The 23253-nt window shown below is 35.7% G+C and overlaps 8 protein-coding genes across 8 annotated transcripts; 4 read left to right on the top strand and 4 right to left on the bottom strand. All coding sequences in view use genetic code 12, as the record gives it.

Moving 5' to 3' along the window:
• Nucleotides 1-742: 742 nt before the first annotated feature.
• On the bottom strand, nt 743-1585 carry SPAPADRAFT_134263 (CAP domain-containing protein; the record flags this gene model as incomplete). Its single annotated transcript, XM_007373570.1, has 1 exon — nt 743-1585. The coding sequence occupies one exon, from the start codon at nt 1583-1585 to the stop codon at nt 743-745; it is 843 nt and encodes a 280-aa protein (XP_007373632.1).
• A 1261-nt stretch (nt 1586-2846) lies between these two features.
• On the top strand, nt 2847-6010 carry SPAPADRAFT_70240 (uncharacterized protein; the record flags this gene model as incomplete). The annotated part of the gene is made up of 4 exons (XM_007373569.1): nt 2847-4219; nt 4352-4393; nt 4436-4813; nt 4925-6010. The coding sequence occupies 4 exons, from the start codon at nt 4132-4134 to the stop codon at nt 5923-5925; spliced, it is 1509 nt and encodes a 502-aa protein (XP_007373631.1).
• A 306-nt stretch (nt 6011-6316) lies between these two features.
• ZCF19 (Zcf19p) lies at nt 6317-8074 on the bottom strand (the record flags this gene model as incomplete). Its single annotated transcript, XM_007373568.1, has 1 exon — nt 6317-8074. The coding sequence occupies one exon, from the start codon at nt 8072-8074 to the stop codon at nt 6317-6319; it is 1758 nt and encodes a 585-aa protein (XP_007373630.1).
• Nucleotides 8075-8287: 213 nt separating this feature from the next.
• On the bottom strand, nt 8288-9448 carry SPAPADRAFT_49125 (uncharacterized protein; the record flags this gene model as incomplete). Its single annotated transcript, XM_007373567.1, has 1 exon — nt 8288-9448. The coding sequence occupies one exon, from the start codon at nt 9446-9448 to the stop codon at nt 8288-8290; it is 1161 nt and encodes a 386-aa protein (XP_007373629.1).
• A 186-nt stretch (nt 9449-9634) lies between these two features.
• Nucleotides 9635-10586, bottom strand: FGR50 (Fgr50p; the record flags this gene model as incomplete). Its single annotated transcript, XM_007373566.1, has 1 exon — nt 9635-10586. A coding segment is annotated over one exon (719 nt), but the record flags the coding sequence as incomplete, so codon positions are not given.
• A 2083-nt stretch (nt 10587-12669) lies between these two features.
• On the top strand, nt 12670-14034 carry SPAPADRAFT_135549 (uncharacterized protein; the record flags this gene model as incomplete). The annotated part of the gene is made up of 1 exon (XM_007373565.1): nt 12670-14034. A coding segment is annotated over one exon (1365 nt), but the record flags the coding sequence as incomplete, so codon positions are not given.
• A 4161-nt stretch (nt 14035-18195) lies between these two features.
• On the top strand, nt 18196-18402 carry SPAPADRAFT_59466 (uncharacterized protein; the record flags this gene model as incomplete). The annotated part of the gene is made up of 1 exon (XM_007373564.1): nt 18196-18402. A coding segment is annotated over one exon (207 nt), but the record flags the coding sequence as incomplete, so codon positions are not given.
• Nucleotides 18403-20569: 2167 nt separating this feature from the next.
• SPAPADRAFT_134874 (uncharacterized protein) lies at nt 20570-21913 on the top strand (the record flags this gene model as incomplete). Its single annotated transcript, XM_007373563.1, has 1 exon — nt 20570-21913. A coding segment is annotated over one exon (1344 nt), but the record flags the coding sequence as incomplete, so codon positions are not given.
• Between the last annotated feature and the right edge of the window lie 1340 nt (nt 21914-23253).

The following is a 23253-nucleotide window of genomic DNA, read 5'->3' as shown; positions in this document are numbered from 1 at the left end:
AAATTAACTTTCAATATTTACAACGGGATATTTTGTAGTTTGGAATAAACACCATACTCTATAATACGTTTAGTAGTTGGTGCAAGATAAAAACCATACATAACTGAAAATGTTTCAATATATGTTTATTTGAAACTTGTGGAAATCAAACTGTGTTTTACCCTTAAAAAAAGCCCATAATTGACACACTAGAGAAATTTGAGCACATGATTCGAAACTTTGGACATTTAATATAATTTATCTTTCATCTAGTATTACAAGTTTTATACATCATGGTCCCTTATCCTTTTAACTGGTACGAAAGGTAGTTTTATTTATATTCTATTGAGAAGCTCAAAAAAACTGCTAGTTTATAAATATTTTGGAAAGTAGTTTACCAGGGAAACATCCTCTGTTGTTCTATCATGTGCTTAACATATTAATTTGTGTGAAGTTCCAAAACTTTATAAAGCAGCCATTGGTCAAACAGATTGGCTCGAATTGGGGTTTATTGATGATGATTAAAGTGGACAATAACTATAAGACCACCTAATATTGTAAAAAAAAACAATTTACATCCAGATTCGCAGCAATTTTATAAAAACTTTAGAAGCCTTCTAAAAATTGATTTGTTTTGATTTTCTTCTAATGTAAAATTCATACATAATTTACTATATAAATTTACTCCTCCCTATTTGAAATAACTAAAACATATAATATTTAAATCAAACATTTCAAAAAAACATTTCCAGCAATGTAATACCTAATTAATTGGTGGTAATAAGTTATCCTTCTTATATTCATCAGAAGCAACATTACCAACTGGGTCATAATTACAAATAATATATAACCCCCAATTGTTCAGAGAACAATCTTTATAAGCACAACCCAACTGAGTGGTTGATTTCCAAATGACAGCGGTGAAGTGATCCAAAACTGTTCTGGTGTTGTAATTGTAATTCTTACCTTCGTTATACCATGCATCAACAACAGATGCAGCGGTCTTATAACCAACACCCAAATTTTCACCAAATGGGCCACCAGAATGTTTTAAATTACCAGAACAATCATAGGCATCAGCATATTGTTGTGCAAAGTTATAAACCTTTTTACTCCATGTTAATGCAGGAACACCATGGGCGGCACGCTTTTCATTGTGTGCATTAAGAATTTGTTTGGAGAATTCAAGATCACGTACACCACTGAAATCGCCTTGATCGGTAGACTTACCTTCTGATTTAACCACAGGTTGTTTTTTAGGTGCTGCGGTAGGAGCTTTAGATGGAGATGGAGCTGGCTGGGGAGCTTCAGATGGAGATGGAACTGGTTGAGGAGCTTCAGATGGAGATGAAACTGGTTGGGGAGCTTCAGATGGAGCTGGAGCTTGAACTTCAATTGGTTGTTCTTTTGGAGCTGGAGCTGGATCTTCAGCTTCAACTGAAACTTGAGTTGAGGTAGGAGCTGCTTGCTTTTGAGGCTTAACGACAACTGTAACTGGATCAATAACAACAGTGACTACACTGGTATCGGTGGCGGTCTTAGTGATAATAGCCGATTGAGCAACTACTGAAAGCAAGGCAATTGAAACGACTTGTGAAAACTTCATTGTAGATTCTAAAACTGAACTTTATGAATAAAAGGAAAGACTTAAGTTAGTTTTTTTTAAAGGAATGGCTAGATCTGTATGATCAAATGATGTTGAATCAAAATAGAGAAGCATTAGAAATATATGGATGCGATCTTGGCTTTATATATTGTAGAGATTTTTATGGTGAAACAGCAGTGCCATTGTTTGGAGAACAAAACTAAAAAATACCTGTTTAAAACATTTCGGCGGTTGCTAACTCGGTAGTAATCACCTGAATCGTATCTGAAACAGCTGATAAATTCTCCCGAAATTTAACCAGAATCCATTGAGTGCTCTAACATAACTAGGTAGGGGTCGAAAAGGAACATATTTGGAATTGTTATTATATTACCTGGTATGGTAACGGTGGGGTTCTACCATTTATAGGTACTAGTATGTGTGTGTGTGTGTGTGTGTGCGCGCGCGCGCGTACTTTACCAATTACAATTTTCGAGATTATAAAATCAAAACCATAAAGCAAAAGGTTATACCAATCTCAACTCTTGATCATTTGATGGTTCTAAGGATGTACTCCTCTCAAACATCAACTCTACATGGAAAGATTGTTAAAAAGGAATTTTCAAAGAGAATATTTTTTTTCGATGTTTGTTGCGAACAATATCCCTTTCGGTTCGCGAAAATCAAAAGCAAAGCCACGAAACCAGGTTGAAAGGAGGCGTTGAATAGATAACCATTAAAGAAGAAAACATAGACAACTAAAACCAGGGCGAAGCCGATTTACTAATGACGTAATGTATATAGTGATTTATATTGAATCGTCTTAATAGATTCACCTTCGTTAAGCGAATTATAAACATAAATCAGAATATGCATGATCGCTTACTTTTTTTATAGTAAACAGACGCGTTTTTTTTACCATGTTTGGTTGAAACTTACACGAGACTATTTTCACTACAGGAAAAACGGTTAAATATTTCCGAGTATTCTACACTAAGTAATTCTGTTATATTAGAAGTATACATCAGTGGAATGCAACAGTCCGCAATATTGTTCTAGAATTGTCTGAAGTACCAATGCCAGATGTCTCTGTAATACATACCCATATGTTCCGAGTTACAATAGGAGTTTGAATTCGAATAGAGGATTTTTTAAAATGTTCTAGATTCAATTAAACGGAATTGCTAAAAGATTAGGCGGTAGCAATGTACATTTTTACATTGAGTATGATACCTCTATAGTAAATTCCAGATTCCATAGATGATAAAGTACTGCGTGATAATATCTATTGTGCAACTAAAGTATTCATTTTTCATACCTTCCCGTAAAATCCCTCTTTCGATATTAACTATAGTATCATTATGAACAGGTTTTTGATTATCCACAGAAACGTCTGGATCAGAATCATTTATAAGGTATGCTCTAACTTCCTAAATTATTCTATCCGGCTGCTTGTTTGCTTTTCTTCACTTTTTTTGATTCTGGGGTTTCCAATCGTTTTATATATATATATCCTTTGTCAAACCAGAATAAAGAAACAATGTACACTTCAACGTTATATAGTGTATTCTTCCAAATATCAGGTTCAAATACAGAAACAGTTTGGACCAAATGGTTGATCTGAGCACCAACCAATAGTTCTTGAACTTGGTCGAGATGTGTATCAACTCGGAAGTAAGAATTTCAGCATAGTAACAAAGAATATTTATTATTAGATACAATTCAAATATATTTAAGACGGAAATATCGGCAAGAGACATCAAGTTGATACTTAACAAAGAAGTTTTGGTATTCAAAATCTAGTGCAATCTACCCGAAAATGCTGCTATGGTCAGAATTAAGTATGCCGATCGTTTAACAAAATATTAGAGTCACCTTTACTTGATAAAAACTTACATAGCCAGTTCTTCAGGAAAGCAGATAAACAAGGAATATTAAGATATATCCAGGAGTTATATCTTGTGTCATACTCGGAGCACATCATCTGTGGATTTGGTGAAAAATATCTGTGCAATAGTTAATAATCCTGTACATAAAGCTTCGTAATTAATCCCGCCTTTGTCATGACAAAATGATCAATGACTTGACCTAGATCTTTTTCCATATTGTTGAACTAAATTACGAACTTTAATTATTCCAGTACTACCATACGATACAAGTTTATACGTTCTGGAGGCAGCATTTGTCTTTATTAATATTTAGTCTGTTGCTTAGATTTATCTAAAATCCCTTCAATACTTACTCTACTTAGCACCGTTTCAAAACAAAATAAGCTCAAAGTCTAATAAGTCAAAAGAAAAAGACTTTATTAATCTCACCTCATCTCAATTAAACTATGAGCTGCTTCGGAGTTTCACTTTTACTAGTGGCTGAGCACATGTGCGCTCTCACCTCTTGCATCGCAAGAAATTTATTGGCTTTCCCTTTTGGGGCATAACTAAAAAAAATAAACTCATTATTTGTGAATCTGTGACCCATCTCATATATCTTGGTATATATTCTCCAGATCACCACTTCTTTTTCACAATTATCTGTCTGCTGATTGACATCAACCCAAGTTTATTATCATGTCACAAGAAGATTCCACTAGCACTGAGTATCAGCCGTTGTTGCCTTCTAACGTGCAACAACAATCCACAACCAATTATGGATCAAGTAACAAGAAATTCGCTCGGACTCGTTCTGCATCTCCAAATAATAGACGATCAGCACCACCAGGACATTCAATTTTCCGTCCGCAATCAACTGGCTCAATAGACCCAAGAGATCCTTCATCGTCATGTCAAGCTCGTCGGTATTCCTTTACCAACGAATATAACCGTTCTGGAGGTATAGCACCTGGTGCCAGAGGAAGTACTGAGAGTCAACCAGAAAGACCACTTTTCCAAAGAATATTATCAAGTTATCATTCGGTCACAAACCCAAATTCTCCATTTGAAAACATTGTTGCTTCTCAGCAACAACCAGTTTTCCAAGATAACCAAAGTATTTCTTCTAGTGGTGAATATAGGAGAATGAGTGTTGTTGATATTGTCAATGCATTACGTCCTGCAAGATTAATTGGTAAGTGGAAACCTCTTGCAAATTGGTATGACTATTACATTTCGGATTTAGAGAAAATAAAGTCAAGATCTGTTAGAAGTTATTATGAAGAACAAAATGAATTGATTGAAAAATTTCAAGAAATTGATAATTTCCTTGATGCTGGTAAGATCCATTATAATATGTTGACTACTTATGGACAACCAAGTGGAGATAGTTCAAAATTAGATAATATTACTGAATTGGATGAAAATGTCTTGTCAAGACAATCTAGTTTTAATCCCGTTATCGACGATTTAGAACTGCAAAAACCAATAGACACAACCGTTAGAACCAAGTATTCAAGATTGCACGACGTTCCTGGGAACATTGATCAAGATGTTGCAAAATTATTAGGATACGACGAAGATGATCATCAAAGTCAAGTTCTAACTGCAATCTTAGTGAATTTCCTTATCAATATTTTGCTTCTTATTGGGAAAATCGTGGTTACAATTTTAACTAACTCCATGTCTGTGGTGGCATCTTTAGTTGATTCGATTTTAGATTTCTTGTCAACTTTCATTATTTATATTGTTAACAGACTAGCCACTTCTAAAGATTGGAAGGTTCAGCATTCTTACCCAGTGGGAAGATCAAGATTAGAGCCATTGGGTATATTGATTTTCTCCATTATTATCATCATTTCATTTGTGCAAGTTGGTCAGGAATCATTCAAGAAATTATTCATGTCACCTGCGGACTCTCATGTTCCAGCCGTCATTGGTTTCGATGCAATTGCAATTATGACTATAACAATTATTGCCAAGGTTGGTTGTTGGATTTGGTGTTCTAGTAGTAGATCATCTTCTGTGCAAGCTTTGGCACAAGATGCCATGACTGATATTGTATTCAATACTGTATCGCTATTAATGCCTGCACTTGGTCACTGGTTCAATATTTGGTGGTTCGATCCCCTCGGTGCCTTGCTATTATCTATATACATTGTTGTCAACTGGGGGATGACTGCCTTTGAGCATATAAACAATTTAACAGGGGCAGTGGCAGAACCAGTAGATTACAAAGTTATTCTATACTTGGCATACAGATTTGCCGAACCTATCAAACAAATAACAGCATTGAAAGTGTATCATGTGGGTGATAATTTAAATGTTGAGATTGATTTGGTTTTTGCTAATGATAAATTTGACTTAAGTTTTAAAGATTGTCATGATATTGCTGAAGCTTTACAATATTCGATTGAGAGTTTACCTAATGTGGAAAGAGCATTTGTTCACATTGATTACATGGAAGGAAATTATAAAGGACATTTGAAGTGAGTTAATAGCATTATAGAAAGAACATACATAATTTGTAAACAATAGTGTAATATATAGAGTAAATAACATGTAATACCTTAGTTCAGTGGTCAAGATCTTTAGAGAAAACATCGATCAGTTGCAAAATTTAAGGGAATTGTTTCTCGGATTTAAAGCACGGCATTTTGCTGCACAAAAACACGAATGCGTGGTGGTGAAAGTTTTAAGTGATTAAACCTTTGTGTTTCATTTTCAAGGTATATCTGCAGTGGTATTAATAGTATGAAACATTGGACAAGGCTTCACGAATCTAGGGTTTTCTGAACTACAAAGAACTCAGATTAGATCTGCTCTTAAGAACTACGTATATTTTACTCGAATAACTTCAAAAATCATCACTTCTTTTATTTATCTAGGAAGAATCACTATACTCTGGGAAATGCAGTTGTAAAATTTGTTCGATCCCTGATTTGTACTTGAATGCAGCATTATTTGAATCGCCTCTTGATATAGTTGAAAATTTATCAACTAAAGTGTTTACTACCTCCATAACATTTTCCTTCTCTGATAATTGCTCGCTATATCCTTTTCCTGTAGTACATTGATATAAAATCTTAATCAAACACAAAGCTGCAAAATAGAAACAGAAATGAATTTGATCAGATAGATAAGAAAACCCAATATCATCCTCTAAATTGTTAATTTCCTTAACTAAAGAATAAGCATGGTTAAACATCTCAATGAGTGAGAATTCATTAGCATAATTCAAAACATTCAAACTAGCATTGGACAAGAATTCAACTTTACGGCCAGTTATTTTGCTTTTATGATATTCATATCCATAATATATCAAAATTGTACAAAAATGATAATTCAATTCTACAAATTGAATGGTAGGTTGTGAAAATAAGTATTCCCATTGTTGGTACCATAATTTAGTTTCCTCCAACACATTCATCAAATTGTGATCTAATTCTGATAAATCCTGTACATTGTTATTCAATTGGATAAATGTATAAGTAATAAGTATCATATTTATCTCAGCGACCATTCTTCCATCAAAATTGGTGGCATTTAATAAACTTAAAGTACCATAACATTGATTAATTCTAATTTCATCAATTATGCACATTCGTCCAGATATCATACAATAAAATAAATGAGTAAGACATAAATGATTGTATATTCTTAATTGAGTTAAGGTTATGTCGTCATTAGTTGCTTTTAAATGACCAAATGTCGAACTGGAAATAAATGTACTTAATCCAATTTGTGATAATGTCCACAGGTCTAGGTTAGCTTCAGAATCTAGAACCAAAGATGATATTGATATCAGATACGTTGATAGTAAAACCATTGCTTGTAAAAATTCAATTATTCCATCTTTTCTATGATAGAATGAATACTTCAAGATACATTCATTCATATCTTGTATCAACTTATTAGATAGCTCAACTGGTAGAGAGCTTGTTGTTTTACCAATCGTAATACAACAACCTGTTGTTAGTAAAAGGGATGATTTTATTCTTATCTCGTCTATCCAATCCTTAGTTGATATATAAATTGGTAGTGAGATCCATTTACCAAAATCCCGTCTAAACTCATCCATTAATGTAATTGCATCGGATTCAGATAATATAGAAAGTGATATGACATCATTAGGCTCGCTGTGGTATTTGCTTGGATTCAACAACTTATGTATGGGTGAAGGAACACTTTCTGGTACCAGGTTTGAAATAATTAAAAATGGACTGGTTATGAACGAGCTTGGAGGTGATTGGAATTGTGTGCTATCATCGACAAATTCATTAGAATCCTCCTTTTCATTTTCCTGTTGTTGCAGATTGATCGAACTACTATTAGATATTGGAGTTGCAACCATTGTGGGGGTATTTTTTAATAGCCCCAAAACTTCGTTAATTCCATTATAAATCAAATCGAGTTTGTTATTATCAGTGAAATATGGATCAAAGTTAAATGTTTCAAATGAACATGACTTATTTAATGCATGACATCGGACACATGAATTTGGATTTTCTGGTGATCTAAAACATCTGGTTTTTTGTTTTCGACAATTATCACAAGCTTTTAGTATACGTGATGCTTGAGCTAGCTTTCTTGTTTCACTTGGAGTATGTTTCCTCTTTTTAGTTCCATTGGAGTTATTCATATTCAAAACCAAAGAAGAAAATGGTGTATCATGTTTGTTTGCTTTAAATTTTGTTGTTGAAAAATTGCTTATCTCATTGCTCCCCCTCATTGTTCTTATCTGGAAAGAAAAAAAATATTTTGTGGTGTGCATATAAATAATACCTGGTAGCGTATGTACAGGTTGGTTGCTACTTTGGTCCCGTATACTAATTGGGAACAGTAAATGACACTACTATAATATCTTATAGGTAATGTTTTCACTTGTACCACTCTTTAAATCCATTGAAACAATTTTGACTCCTCTATTAATCATCAAATGATCAAAATCAATAATTCCTTTATAAATTAAAGTCCACAGCTTAGTTTTCAGCTTATCCATAACTAATAATTTCCCAGTAAAAGCAATATCATAATCACGATTCTTATTAAGGACAAGTTTAGATTTTTCTAATTTCATTTCGTGAACTTTCCCACTTGATTTTTCATGAGTTTTAATTTCAGCATTTGAAGATTCTAGTCGGTCCAATTTCAACCCTAATTGAACTAACATATTGTTCACTATTGAGCCAAAGTTTATAGGTTTAATACACCACAGCAAATTTACATCAGTACTACTATCATTGTTTTGTTCGTTGGTTTGTTTTGATATATCTATTCGTATTCCTGAAACCCCAGGGTATTTCGATTCAACCCAAATCTTAAACTGGGAAATATCAATCAGCTCAATAACTAAAGGAAGTCCAAATATTTGCTTCACTTTTGAATTGGATGAGAGCTTTTGTAATACAGTGTATTTGATATTTTCCTGTTCCAATATGGAACAATAATTCTCTAGGTTGTCGTTACTTGACTTATTCAACTGACACATTTCTGTTAGTATATATTCATGGTAATCCTGATCAAAGTAATTAATCCCTTGAGGGAATTGGTATCGTTTGCGATTGAACCAATTAGTATGAAACCAAAGCGGGAGAAATAATGATCTTGTCGTTATAGTACTTCCGGCGCTAGCGTTTGTTTCCTTTTCAAATTTTCTATATTGAACAATAACGTATACCAACATAGAAAGTGAACTTCCTGCTGCAATTAGAAGAAGTACAGTGCTAATGGGTAGTTTTCTGGTATCCTTCATCCGTTGCTCCGTACTACCACCCGAACTACTATTACTACTACCAGTAGCCCCTTGTATAGTATTCAACAACAGCTCATTGACTAGTTGATCATACTTTATCTTTTCATATTCTTCTTTAGTAAGGTTTTGAGTGGGTGGCAGGTTAAAATATGTCTTTCGAAATATAGGGGTGGATGTTCCTAAAATTGGAGGGCATGTATGTGGTTGTATTGACCGAAGTATCCTGAACGGTCTGGAAGAATAATTAAATCTTCTTATCATGGTTTTTCTAAGATTGATTGTAAAGCAATTGGAAATATCCTTGTGAAAGTGATGCGTTTTTTGTTTCAAGATGATTGGTGGTGTCGCAGAAGAAAATTGAAGAGCGAATATTTCGACTGGGGTAGTGTGGACATTAGTGCGAGCATGTACAAAAACGGTACCCCACTACGCGTGCTACATTTTTAGAGGCTGCTGATTAATATTACAACTACAATTACACTATAACAATACAACATATTAACTAAATTCCATGTCTATTCCTCATCAGCCCAATTAATTTCCCCTGATTTAAATTCTTCCATCATCTTAAGTAATTCTGCTTTACCTTGTTCAATCATTTTTTCTTCTTCGGCTTTCTTTCTTTCTATTTCAAGGTCATGCTTGGTTCTAAATGGTGTTTTCTTAATATCCTTTCTTTGATTGGGCTTCTTTTTGTTTTCGTTTATCGATAACTTGCCCAAACGTGAAGCTAATGGATTAGCTGACTGTCTTTCTTTAACTTGCAGTTTTTTCTTCTTCTCATCCTCCTCCTTCTCTTCCTCATCTGCATCTTCCCATTCATCAGACTCTTGTTCTTTTGAATTCTTCTTCGTGGATCCTTTATCAAACCCTCCTGCAGAAATTCCTAAACGAGCAGCAAAAGCTTTCGCAGCATCTGTCATTGGCCCCTTCTCTAATTCAACATCATCCAAATCCTCTTCTGGCTGTTCATCATCTTGTTCAGGTTCTGGTTCACGTTTTACTGGACGTCTATTACTATACCTGTCTGCTTTTGAAGGATATGAACCTTGTTTCATCTCATCAGAATGTCTAGAATGAGGGGGCGTAGGGTAATCCCCGCGTCCTCCCTGCCTTCCACCTCTGTGTTCAAAGTCTCCTCTTTGTTTGTGTTGCTCATATCGATTATATTTCTTAGGCGACTTCTCAATAGGTTCTGGTACTGGTGCTGGTTCATCATCAGCATCTGCCCATCGACTAGGAAGTGCTTCGTTAGCTTTGACTGTTATTGGTTTGTGCCAATCAGACTCCCGAGTGTGTTTAGTGTTTACTTTTGAATCTTGCTTGATTGCTTCTTCTACCAATGAGTCATCATCGGCCCATCTAGATACTAATTTTGACATAATTTCTGGTACTGAGGGGTGTCTATACTATACAATATAAATCTCAACTCATTTTTCTTTTTTGGGATGATAAAAATACGCGATTGGAATTTGTGCGAGGCGTAATCTTGATTTAAACGAGTTATGCCCAGCTTTGTTCCAAGCGAGATATAGTTTTTTGCATGTTGGAACCGGATATCATCTCAATCGAGTAAATTCTTGAGATCTGCTAAGAGATGAATCGAAAAAGGATAACTTTTTAACTAAAATACTTTACAATGCTATTGGAATTGCAGAAACTTGCATTTTGTTGCTTCGTAAGTCAAAAAGTAATGGTGAATCAGATCTTGACGAAGAAGGGCACAAGAATTCAATTTTCGGATTTAATTGAAATAGTAGAGATAGATATATCTCCTAAATTTGGAGCATGATTTTGTAATCATATATATATAAATTTCATAATATTTTGACTAAAAATTTCACAAAACTTGTTCTAAAGCCAAGGCGTACATGACTTCGGAAAAACCAAGCTCCCAACTTTTCTTTTGTATTAGTGAAAACTAATTGAAGAATTCTTTCCTCATATTGTTGCAATTATCGTTATTCTTACTTAATTGCTTACTTAATCGTAATTTTGGTGTAATAGGATAGAATCCTAGCGTGTGGTTCAAAAATTAGTCCACTGTGTGATTTTTCCGGAGATACGTCAATTTGATGGAAATATCATACCAAGTTACAAATCCGCCGAAATTCTATACAGGATATACAAACAATAAAGCACATCGGCAAAAGTTTCCCTTTCTACCCCCGTGGAAACTTTTCTTTGCCTTACCAAATCATGTCTAATTGACTTGAGCAAGGCCAATACTGAACCATGACAATTCTTCATATTACCCCAATCTCCACACAGTTTAATTCCTGGTCCAATTTGTCAATGTTAACTCTCTGAGATCAAGAAAGACAACTGCATGAGACCAGATCTGTTTTAGTGATTTATAGTTTCTCCGTAGTTAGATCTTCCCCGAAACCGCCGAAACCTCGGTTTTTCCTAAAAGACTAAAAAATGGTTTTGAACCCGGCTAAATTCACCATTTTCTGAACAAGACTAGATTGTGATATATTGCAAAATTTGCCACAATAATTAATTATTTTGAACACAAAGAAAAAAAAGAAATAAAAGCCTATTCAAGTGAGCAAATTTTGATCTTCTAGAAGAAAGTAATATACAGGATAGGTACGTTTTGTGTCTTCGGAATACAATCTTGCTTCCTCCGAAACAGATTTGAAATGAAATTATAATCTGCTAAAAAACAAACTAGACACCACACCGGAAAAATGGAAAAAGAAGTGGAATATGCTGCACAAGATAGCTAAGATCACAATTGGTTATGAATCTTAAAAAAAAATTAATACCTTGAGTGCGCTGGGCCTAATAAAAAATGGGAATATATTTCCTTCTGTAACATTGATTCACAATTGTTCCTTCAGACAGGATAAAACGTTTGTATACTGGGAATAAATGGAAATGTACCAAATGTTTGAACAATAATTAAGGGATCTGGGGGAGCACAGCGGCAAATATTATTCTGTCTTAAAAATAATATTTTTTTTCCGATTTAGCCTCTCTTGCAGCACTTGTGAGGCGCTTGCCCGCCGCGTTTATAAATCGCATATGCGAAGTCTTACCTTATTAATGATAGATTGACTCAAACAGTTTAGGAACCTAGAGAGAACTTCCCCAAGAACATCATGCAGGTACAGGAACTTGCTTGCCCTGACGGATAGCTAAGCATACGCACGATACTTTCAATTACGAATTATAATTTGAACGGCAACAATAGCGGGTTCTAGTAATTGCCGAGAAATGAAATTCGGAACATTGCCCTTTTATTCATTCTTATAAGCCTCAAATAATCTGGTCATTAAAATATTTTTAAATTATTGCAAAAGAAAAGAAAATAAAATCGGGGTTTCATTACATCAAAATTAGCAATCTATCAGTAGTAATGGGGTAACCCAGGATTTGTCGCAAAAGAGATGAGCAAGAATCACATATAAATAACTAGTGATTCCCCTCTTCACAATTCCTTGTTCTTTGCTTTCTATCAGCAACAAATAAGAATGTTCAGATTCCTCATTTTTACAATTTTGACGTTTGCTATAGTCAGTGCGGAACAAATTAGTGGAATTTTTACATCCTTTGACTCATTGGTATGGCAACAATCTGGTACTTACCCTTATACTAATGGTCCAGGTTTCGCTAGTTGGATTGCAACTTTATCTTGGAAAATCGATGGGAGTACTGTACTGCCTGGTGATACATTCACTTTGAACTTACCGTGTGTTTTCAAGTTCACTTCTACTACACCGACTGTCAATTTGACTGTCGGTCTGGTTAACTATGCTACTTGTACATTCAACCCTGGTGATGTAGTTGTTTCATTCTCCCAATTGCAATGTGTCCTTTTGGATACTGTTACTCCACTGCTTGATGCTAATGGATCTATAAACTTCCCAATAGTGTTTAATGTTGGTGGCTCTGCTTTGAATACCGATTTACAAGATTCTACTTGTTTCCATAGTGGTCAAAATACCGTTTCATTCTATGATGGAAACAACCAACTTTCTACTCAAGCTACATTTAACAATGGTTCATTTACTGATCCAAATAGTATCGTGTTTAATAACCGAGCCGTACCTTCATTGAACAAACAACAACACTACCTACTTGCTGGTAACTGTCCAGCTGGTTACAGATCTGGTTCAATTGGTATGAATATCCAAAACCTGGGATCGCAATTTGATTGCAGTTCTATTCAGATGGCAATCACGAATGCCTTAAATGATTGGTATTTTCCAGAAACTGCAGGAAATTTCAGCTACACTTATTCTTGTTCTTCTACTTCCTTTGTTGTCAATTATAAAAACATTCCTGCTGGTTACAGACCTTTCATTGATGCTCTTGTCCAAGTTAACAATGGAGTCAGTGTCGTCATGAATTATGTTAATACATATACGTGTACTGGTAGCAGATCATCTATCAACAATGGTGGAACTACTACTTGGGGTGCTTATGAAAACAATGATGCTGGTGGTAATGGGGAGGCAGTTGAAGTTGTTACACAAACATATACTGGTCTGACCACAAAAATATCAACCATGCCGTTTTCTACATCTAGTGACACAACCAAGACCATTGTTGTTAATGTTCCTATCCCAACAGTTACTACCACTACAACTTATGTAGGAATTTCAACTTCATACACCACAAAGACAGCCTTACCCGGCTCAACTGCCAACGTGATTGAATATAACCCTGTTCATACTACGACTACAGTTACTACTTGTTCACCTGGGCAAGTATCAACTATCACTACCACCTATTCAACATCCACCTGGGCCACTGATACTGTGTTTATAGTAACTGAATGTCCAAGTCCATCATCTACTCAGGAGACACCATCTACTGGGGAAATATCGAGCACAGAAGAACCATTGAGTACCGAAGAACCATCAACTAGTGAAGAAACATCAACTAGTGAAGAACCATCGAGTACCGAAGATACCTCATCTATCGAGGAATTGTCAAGTACAGAAGAACCATCCAGTACAGAAGAACCATCCAGTACTGAACCATCCACTAGTGAAGAACCATCAAGTACTGAAGAGCCATCGAGTACCGAAGAACCATCAAGTTCTGAAGAACCATCGAGTACTGAAGAACCATCGAGTACTGAACCATCGAGTACTGAGGAACCATCAACTAGTGAAGAACTATCCACCAGTGAAGAACCATCAAGTTCTGAAGAACTCTCAAGTACGGAAGAACCACCTAGTACGGAAGAACCATCAAGCACCGAAGAACCATCAAGCACCGAAGAACTATCAAGCACCGAAGAACTATCAAACACTGAGGAATCATTAACTAGTGAAGAACCATCAAGCACTGAAGATTCCTCATCTATCGTGGAACCATCAAGTTCTGAAGAATTATTGAGTACGGAAGAACCATCAAGCACTGAACCATCGAGTTCTGAAGAACCATCAAGCACTGAACCATCGAGTTCTGAAGAACCATCAAGTATTGAAGAACCGTCGAGTTCTGAAGAACCATCAAGTACTGAACCATCTAGTACTGAAGATACCTCATCTATTGAGGAATCATTGAGTACCGAAGAACCATCTGCCAGCGAAGAATCGTCATCTATTGAGGAATCATCGAGTACCGAAGAACCATTAAGTACCGAAGAACTATCAACTAGCGAAGAACCATCATATACCGAGGAATCAACAGCTACTGAAGAAACATCTAGTACAGAAGAACCATCCAGTACTGAACCATCCACTAGTGAAGAATCATCGAGTTCCGAAGAACCATCGAGTTCCGAAGAACCATCAAGTACAGAAGAAACATCATCTGATGAAGTATTTTCCTCCATAGAAGAACCACTATCCACCAAAGAACCAGCATCAACTAGTGAAGAATTTTCTTCCACCGAAGAACAATCATTTACTGAAGAGATATCATCAGGTCTAGAATTATCAACCAGCGAAGAAACATCAACCAGTGAAGAACAATCAACTAGGGAAGAGACTTCATCGACCAAAGAGTCTGCATCTAATCAAGAAACGTTATCTGTTGAAGAGACATCTACTAGTGAAAAAATGTCGTTCTCTGAAGAATCACTATCTACTGAAGATTCTACTGAGCAAGTCTCTACAACAGAGGGAAATGTTACTACTGAACAGACTGAAGAAACCTCATCCGCTGAATTAACAGAAGAATTATCTACCTCTGAAGAGGTTGAATCTACTGAAGAATCTGTCTCTACCGAGGAGCCACTCTCTACCGGAGAACCATCTACTGATGAACCACCAACTACTGATGAACTGTTATCTACCGAAGTTGCAACAACATCAGAATATTCAGATACTCCAGACTCCTCCAATGAACAACTAATTACAACAGAAGAGGATACATCTACCGAACAAGCATTATCCACTACTGAAGAATTATTTACTACTGAAGAATCCCCATCCACTCAAGAATCATCATCTACTGAAATGTTTTCAACTATCGAAGACACATCTTCTATCGTAGAGTCATCATTCATTGAAGCCAGTACTGTTGTGGAGTTATCATCCACTATTGAGGAAACTTCAACTGAAAGTGAACCCACATCTACAAATGAATCCCCTACTTTTGAAGCAACCACATCAGTTGACGAAGGAATCACATCAACTGAACAGGAAACCACATCTTTGGACGAAGATACCATATATTCTCAAGAAGAAACTACAACTAGTGAAGATCAAACTGCATCTGAAGAACTGACATACATACAAGAACCTACAACTTCGGAGGAATCTTCATCCATAGAAATTTCCCCAACTTCTGAAGATCCATCTTCCAGTGATTACTCAAGTGTTGATGTTTTACCTACAAGTCAATATTCTTCATACAGCAATTCAAGTTTATCAATTCAAAGTTTTACATCTAGTGCGATAGTATCAACCATTACCGAATCCTCATCATACAGTGAAGAATCATCTACTAATGACTTATCTGAAGTAACCACAGAAGAACCAACTTCAATTGAATTGATATCATCTTCTCAAGAATTTACAATTGGTGAAGAATCCACTACCGTAGAAGTATCTGCAACTGCTGAAGCATCCATGACTGTTGGAGATTCGAGTGATTATGAATCTACCTCTGCCGAATCATCTATGGAAGAATTATCTACCCTGGAATCATTTGTTCCTGAACAGTCTACAACTGCTGCAGACTCGTCTATTATTGAAGAATCTACATCCATTGAATCCTCGTCTGTCATTGAATCCACTACCAATGAAGCTTCAACTGAAGATGAAACTACAACTACAGAAGAACTACCATTTACTGAAGAAACATCATCTATTGAAGAACAATTGCATACGGAAGGACCAACTACTACTGAAGGAGGTTTATCCAGTGAATTAATCACTGAGACTGAAGAATTGACATCCACAAATTTATCTTCGAGCTATCAAGAACCTTCTACAGTTGTATATCCATCTTACAGTAATTCATCATTTAGTACTGATTTTGCATCTAGTCAAGGCTCCTCAAATGCTCAACCCTTGGGTGGAACTATATCGAATACTGACAAAACATTTACAGATCAATCATCAAGTGAATCTACCTTAATATCAGAAGAATCATCATCGATTATTTCATTTTCAATCACTGAAGATCCAGTGTCTAGTGAAGTTAGTACTATTTCTCAAGATCCAACCACTTCTGAAGATTCAGAATCTGATTTACTAGCATTTACGACGGATGATTCACTTTCTGGAGAAACTTCCACTTTGGATCCTACTTCAGATCCATCGATTACTTCAAATATATCATCTACTTATATTGATACTGAAGCTAGTGAAGGACCTGTAACTAGCGAAAATACTGCTTCTAACTATGAACAAACAACAGCAGATCCACAAGCAACAGAAGATCCGCAAACAGAAGATCCGCAAACAGAAGATCCGCAAACAGAAGATCCGCAAACAGAATATCCGCAAACAGAAGATCCGCAAACAGAATATCCGCAAACAGAAGATCCACAAACAGAAGATCCACAAACAGAAGATCCACAAACAGAAGATCCACAAACAGAAGATCCACAAACAATAGCGGATCCAGAAGCAACAGAAGATCCACAAGAAACAGAAGACCCTACTAGTATTGAAGACCCTGTTACTATCCAGTCCACTACTACTGCTGAAGATCCTCCAACTAATATAGACCCAAATTCTACTGACGACCCAACTTCTATTCAAAATTCTGCTACTATGCCAAATGTTTCTGCCATTGAATCAATTTCTACTTCTGAAGACCCAACAACTACAGAAGATCAACCCTCGAGTGAGTTTGAATCAACTAGAAACCAATCCTCAAGTGAGAATCTGTCTTCTGAGGAATTGTCAGTAATTGAAACTATATTATCAAGTAATTCATTAACAAATACTGAATCATCAGGAATGGTATCATCTATTGATCCACATTCAAGCATACAGGAACCTACTGAAGTATATTCAACCACTGGAGGCTTTTTAACCTCTTCAAGTTCTGCAAGTTTGTCAACAACAACAGAATCTACATCCCATGGAGCACCTTGGGTCAATTATGAAACTGATCTCCCATCCAGTCAATCCGAAAACTCTTCCCCTGAACAATATTCTTCATCTAGTTCATTGAATCTTACAACATTTTCAAGTAAAATTCCAGCTTCAACTACAACAGATTCTGGATTTTCATCTGAGTCCAACAATGAAGTCAAAAGTTTGGAAACTGAAAATTCTTCTACTGAAATCATGACCCATACAACAACAGTGAGTAACTCGCATTCCACATTTACTTCTTCATTTGAAAATATTACTATTAATACCCAAAATGGAAATGGTAATCCTTCAACCACTGGAGATAATGGTTCTTCAGAAACTGGAAGTGGTGATAACGATGGATCTGGCAATAACCTTACAGATGGAAATTCTCAAGGTAATAATGGTGATACCGGGGAAGATCCTGCCTCAAATAATGGTGGAAATGGAAACCAAATTGGCACAAGTAGTACTGGTGTTTCTACTGAAGGAACTTCAGATTCAGGTAGTACAAATGTCGGAAACAGTGGCAGCAGTAGTTCTAAACCAAATCAATCACAAATGAATCCTGGAAGTGGAAATGCAGGAAACACATTAAGTATGTCTCAATCTCCAACTACAAGCTCGATCAATTCTGTAATTGGTTATGATAATGGTGCAACCAGCTGGAATGCTCCAGTCGCTTTAATAATTTTAATTAATTGTATTATATAATCCTTTTTAGCATGTTGGTTGTTATAACAACACTCAACCGTCCTTATAGATATTTTTAAGTTATTTATTTATTTGAAATAGTTAATATAGTTACTAGTTAATACCAAGAGTTAAGAAAACCATATTTATTACAAATACAATTGGTAATACCACAATATTACCAGAAATGTTTTATGTCAGAATATCATTCAGGTATGTTCGGTAAATCTTTCAATCTAGCTGCTATACCCTTTTTTTAAATTCTCATGATCTGGGTTAGTGTAATCAGATGAAGCTGTGAAAAAAAAAACACCAAAAGTTAACCCCTCCAAACAAAAAACAAAATCTAAACCACGATAGAATACAGATCTGGTATTAATTGATGGATTAACTCATATAGAAAATTATAAGCTTAATTGAAATGTTGAGCAAGGCTTTGTAATCATGAGAATGAATTTCATAATCAAAAAAATACCACAAAATTTGCAACAAGCCCTAAGGCGGATGTATACTGAAATTTGGAATATAACTCCAATCTTTACGAAAATTGAAAATAAAATTGACCCCGGGAACTGTTGAACAATGGTGATGTCTGATTATTGGATAACTACTTATCCTTTTTAGTTATTGGATTGTTTTACCCACAGTCAAAAAATTGGATCCAACGCCTTATACAAAATTCAATCAGTCAATTTTGTGATCTACTCTGCAGATACGAAATATTTCAATATGTTGCCAAGAAATAGAGATAACATATCAAATTACAAAGTTGACCTGACTATATACAGTATATTCAAACAATAGAGTCTATTGGCAAAAGTTTCCTTTTAGCCCCCTGACGAAGCTTCTATATTCTTATAAATCGATAATTTCTGATTGGCTAGCCAAGTATCGCACAACTAAACCAGTTGTTCATTTTATAGTAAAAATAGTCATATGGAATGCCTAACTGTGTCAAAATACTTAGATCAGACATCAACTACTGCAAGATTTTGTTCTAGATTTGCTTTAGTTACTAATAGTTACTTCGTAGTTAGATCTTCTTTGAATTTTCCATTCTGCCAAGAAAAACTAAGAGATACTGGCCGAGCCGTCTAATTTCACCATGACGTGATCTTTCTGTGATAGTATTATCTAACAATATTAGTTTTGCGCAACTAGTTTCATTGTCTTCTAATTGTGTATTGCAAAAATTTCCACAAATTGGTTAATTATTTTCCAGAGCGCAAAAAAAGAAAAGTCTATTTCAGGATGAATAATTTTGGGTCTTCTGGAAGGTTATAATGTGCAGGAATTGAAGATTTTGTGTCTTCGGAATACAATTGTACATTCACCGAATAAAATTTCAAATAAAATAATAATCTATACCAACTAACTAGACTCCACACATGAAAATGATAAGACAATGCCAGAGAGATGAGTATTTCCGGAATAGAATGAATAGATTATGAGTCTTGAAAAAGAAATTACTTTTGTTGTTTCGTTAGCAAAATGAATTTGTATTTCTTCCGTTCGGAAAATTCTACATGATTCCAGGAATTCCCTCGGATGGGGTTTAAAAAAATAGCAGCTCGGCTTAAACGGAAATGTAGTTATTGTTCCAATAATAATTTCAGTGTTCGGGGAGCAAAGCGAAGACTATTATATTACATGAAAAATAATATTTTTTTGTTTCTTTTCCGCTTCTCTTGCAGCATGGAAAGGAAGAGGCGCAGATCTGCCGCGCTTCTAATCACGGCTAAAATTTTAAACCTAGTTTGGATCATCGATTTTTCAATCAGAAAGGGTTCTTGACTTCAGCAAGTATAACCGATGAGCTTGAATATACTTGCCATAAAATATGAAGAAGCGTCTGAACAATACTTTCAATTACGAATTATAATTCAAACGGGAACCAATAGCGGAAAGAGATCTACTTATCCCGATTACATGAAATTCGGATATGGAAGAAGGCACTATATGCAGTAGCATAAGCCCCGAATTTTCTTGACCAGAAAATTTTTTAATTACTGCAAAAAAAAAAAGACTCAAAACTTTTTTACAGCAAAATTACTAAAGCATTACCGCTGATGTGCTATTTTTGGATTTGCCGCAAAAAGAAGATGAGTAGGCATCAAGTATAAATACACGAGCTGATTCCTCTTGTTCTTGCCTCTTCCATCTTTCTATCTATCACCGACCAACAACGATGTTTAAATTTCTCATTTTTAACCTTTTAGCATTAACTTTAGTCGCTTCTGAACAAATCAGTGGAATTTTTACATCCTTTGACTCTTTGGTATGGCAAAAAGCAGCTAGTTATCCCTTTGCTGGTCCCGCTTATCCAAGTTGGATTTCTACTTTGTCCTGGAAAATAGATGGGAGCACCATGCTGCCTGGTGATACATTCACTTTGAACTTACCATGTGTTTTCAAGTTCACTACGAGTCAAACTACGGTGAATTTAAATGTTGGTCTGGTTAACTATGCTACTTGTACCTTTAACCCTGGTGATATTGTTGTTGCATTTTCTAAATTAGAATGTGTTCTTTTGGATACTGTTACTCCGCTGCTTGATGCTCATGGAACTGTTAATTTTCCAGTAGCTTTTAATGTTGGTGGCTCTGCTTTGAGTACCGATTTGCAAGATTCTACTTGTTTCCATAATGGGCAAAATACTGTGTCTTATTATGATGGTGACAACAAACTTTCTACTCAAGCTACTTTTGCTGGTGGTTCAACGGATGATCCAAGCAAGATTGTTTATGTTAACCGTGTTGTCCCTTCATTAAACAAACAACAACACTATCTTCTTGGTGGCAACTGTCCATCTGGGTACAGATCTGGTTCGATTGGTATGAAGATCCAAAACCTGGGCTCACAAATCGATTGCAGCTCTGTTCAGATGGCAATCACTAATTCCTTAAATGATTGGTATTTTCCAGAAAATGCAGATGAAAATTTCAGCTACACTTATTCTTGTTCTTCTACTTCCTTTGTTGTCAACTATCAAAATATTCCTGCTGGTTACAGACCTTTCATTGATGCTCTTGTCCAAGTTAACAATGGGGTTAGTATTTCCATGAACTATGTTAATACATATACCTGTACCGGTAGTAGTAGAAGTACAAATAATGGAAAAACTATCTCTTGGGGTGCATATGAAAACAATGTTGCTGGTGGTAATGGAGAGGCAGTTGAAGTTGTTACACAAACATATACTGGTCTGACCACAAAAATATCAACCATGCCGTTTTCTACATCTAGTGACACAACCAAGACCATTGTTGTTAATGTTCCTATCCCAACAGTTACTACCACTACAACTTATGTAGGAATTTCAACTTCATACACCACCGAGAGTGCTTTGCCTGGATCAACTGCCAATGTGATTGAATATAACCCTGTTCATACTACGACTACAGTTACTACTTGTTCACCTGGGCAAGTATCAACTATCACTACCACCTATTCAACATCCACCTGGGCCACTGATACTGTATTTATAGTAACTGAATGTCCTAGTCCATCATCAACTGAAGAGGAGTCGACCAGTCAAGAAATTACCTTCATTGAGGAACAATCATCTATCGAAGAATTTTCCACTGAGCTGGCCACTACCACAGAGAGAGATTTAACTACAGAAGAAACAGAAGAAACTCCATTCACTGAGGAAACAGAACAAACATCTAGTACTGAAAACTCTGTATCTACTGAAGAACTGTCATTTGGTCAAGATTTTTCTTCTGTGGAACCTTCGTCAAACAGAGAAGAATCAACTTACACTGAGGAAACTTCGAGCGAAGAAGAAACCTCGACCGAAGGAGAAACTTCATACATCGAGTCATCATCAGCTACTCAATTACCATCAACTATTTCAGAACTTACCGAAGAAAATGAAATCACAAGTCAAGAAGAAACCACATATGCACAAGAAACAAGTGCTGCTGAAGAATCATCATCCATGCAAGAAGAAACTACAACTGAAGACGAAGCTTCTTCGGCTGAAGAGTCCACTATTTTCGAAGACCTGACCTCAACTCAAGAATTGTTTTCCTCGACTTCTGAAGATCCATCTTCTGATGATTACTCAAGTATTGAAGTTTTACCTACCAGTCAATATTCTTCATACGCCAACACAAGTTTGACAATTCAAAGTTCCACGTCAAGTGACACGATATCAACTGCTGATGAATCCTCATCATTTGCTCAACAATCGTCTGTAACAGAATTTCCTGAAGCAACTGAATCAAGTACTGAGGAGCCATTATTTACTGAAGAATCAACCTCTTTCAAAGAATCTTCCACTACTGAATCGATCTTAGAAACTAATGACTTTACATCTATCTATTCATCCTCGAGTTATCAAGAATCATCTACAATTGTATATCCATCTTACGGAAATTCATCATCGTCAACCTTTGATTTGCCTTCTACTCAAGGATCTTCAACAACTCAACCATTTGGTGAAACTGAAATTGACCCAAGTACTGAAGAATTATCATCATCAACTGAATTATTATCTATTCCTACAGAAACTGAGAATGAATCTACATTAATAACTGAAGACCCAACTACTAGTGATTCATCTTCTATTTCTCAAGAATCTACATTAATTGAAAGCTCATCAACAAGTGAAACGGATATCAACACCGAAGAATTTTCATCTACCAGTTCATATTTAACTGCCGAAGACCCAACACCAAGTGATCTAGTTTCCACTACTGAAGAAGCTTGGTCATCCGAAGACCCAACTTCTAGCGAACATGTTTCATCTGCTCAATATTCAACCTTTTCCGAAGATCCATCCACTACTTTAGATTCATCATCTACTCAAGATCCATTCATTTCTGAAGGTCCTTTTGTTTCTGAAGATTCTTCATCTACTGAGGA

This window comes from Spathaspora passalidarum (assembly GCF_000223485.1).
Source record: "Spathaspora passalidarum NRRL Y-27907 unplaced genomic scaffold SPAPAscaffold_2, whole genome shotgun sequence".
Classification (NCBI taxonomy): Eukaryota; Fungi; Ascomycota; class Pichiomycetes; order Serinales; family Debaryomycetaceae; genus Spathaspora; species Spathaspora passalidarum.
Note: the sequence above shows the minus strand (reverse complement) of the source record. Positions and strands in the feature narration are given on the sequence as shown.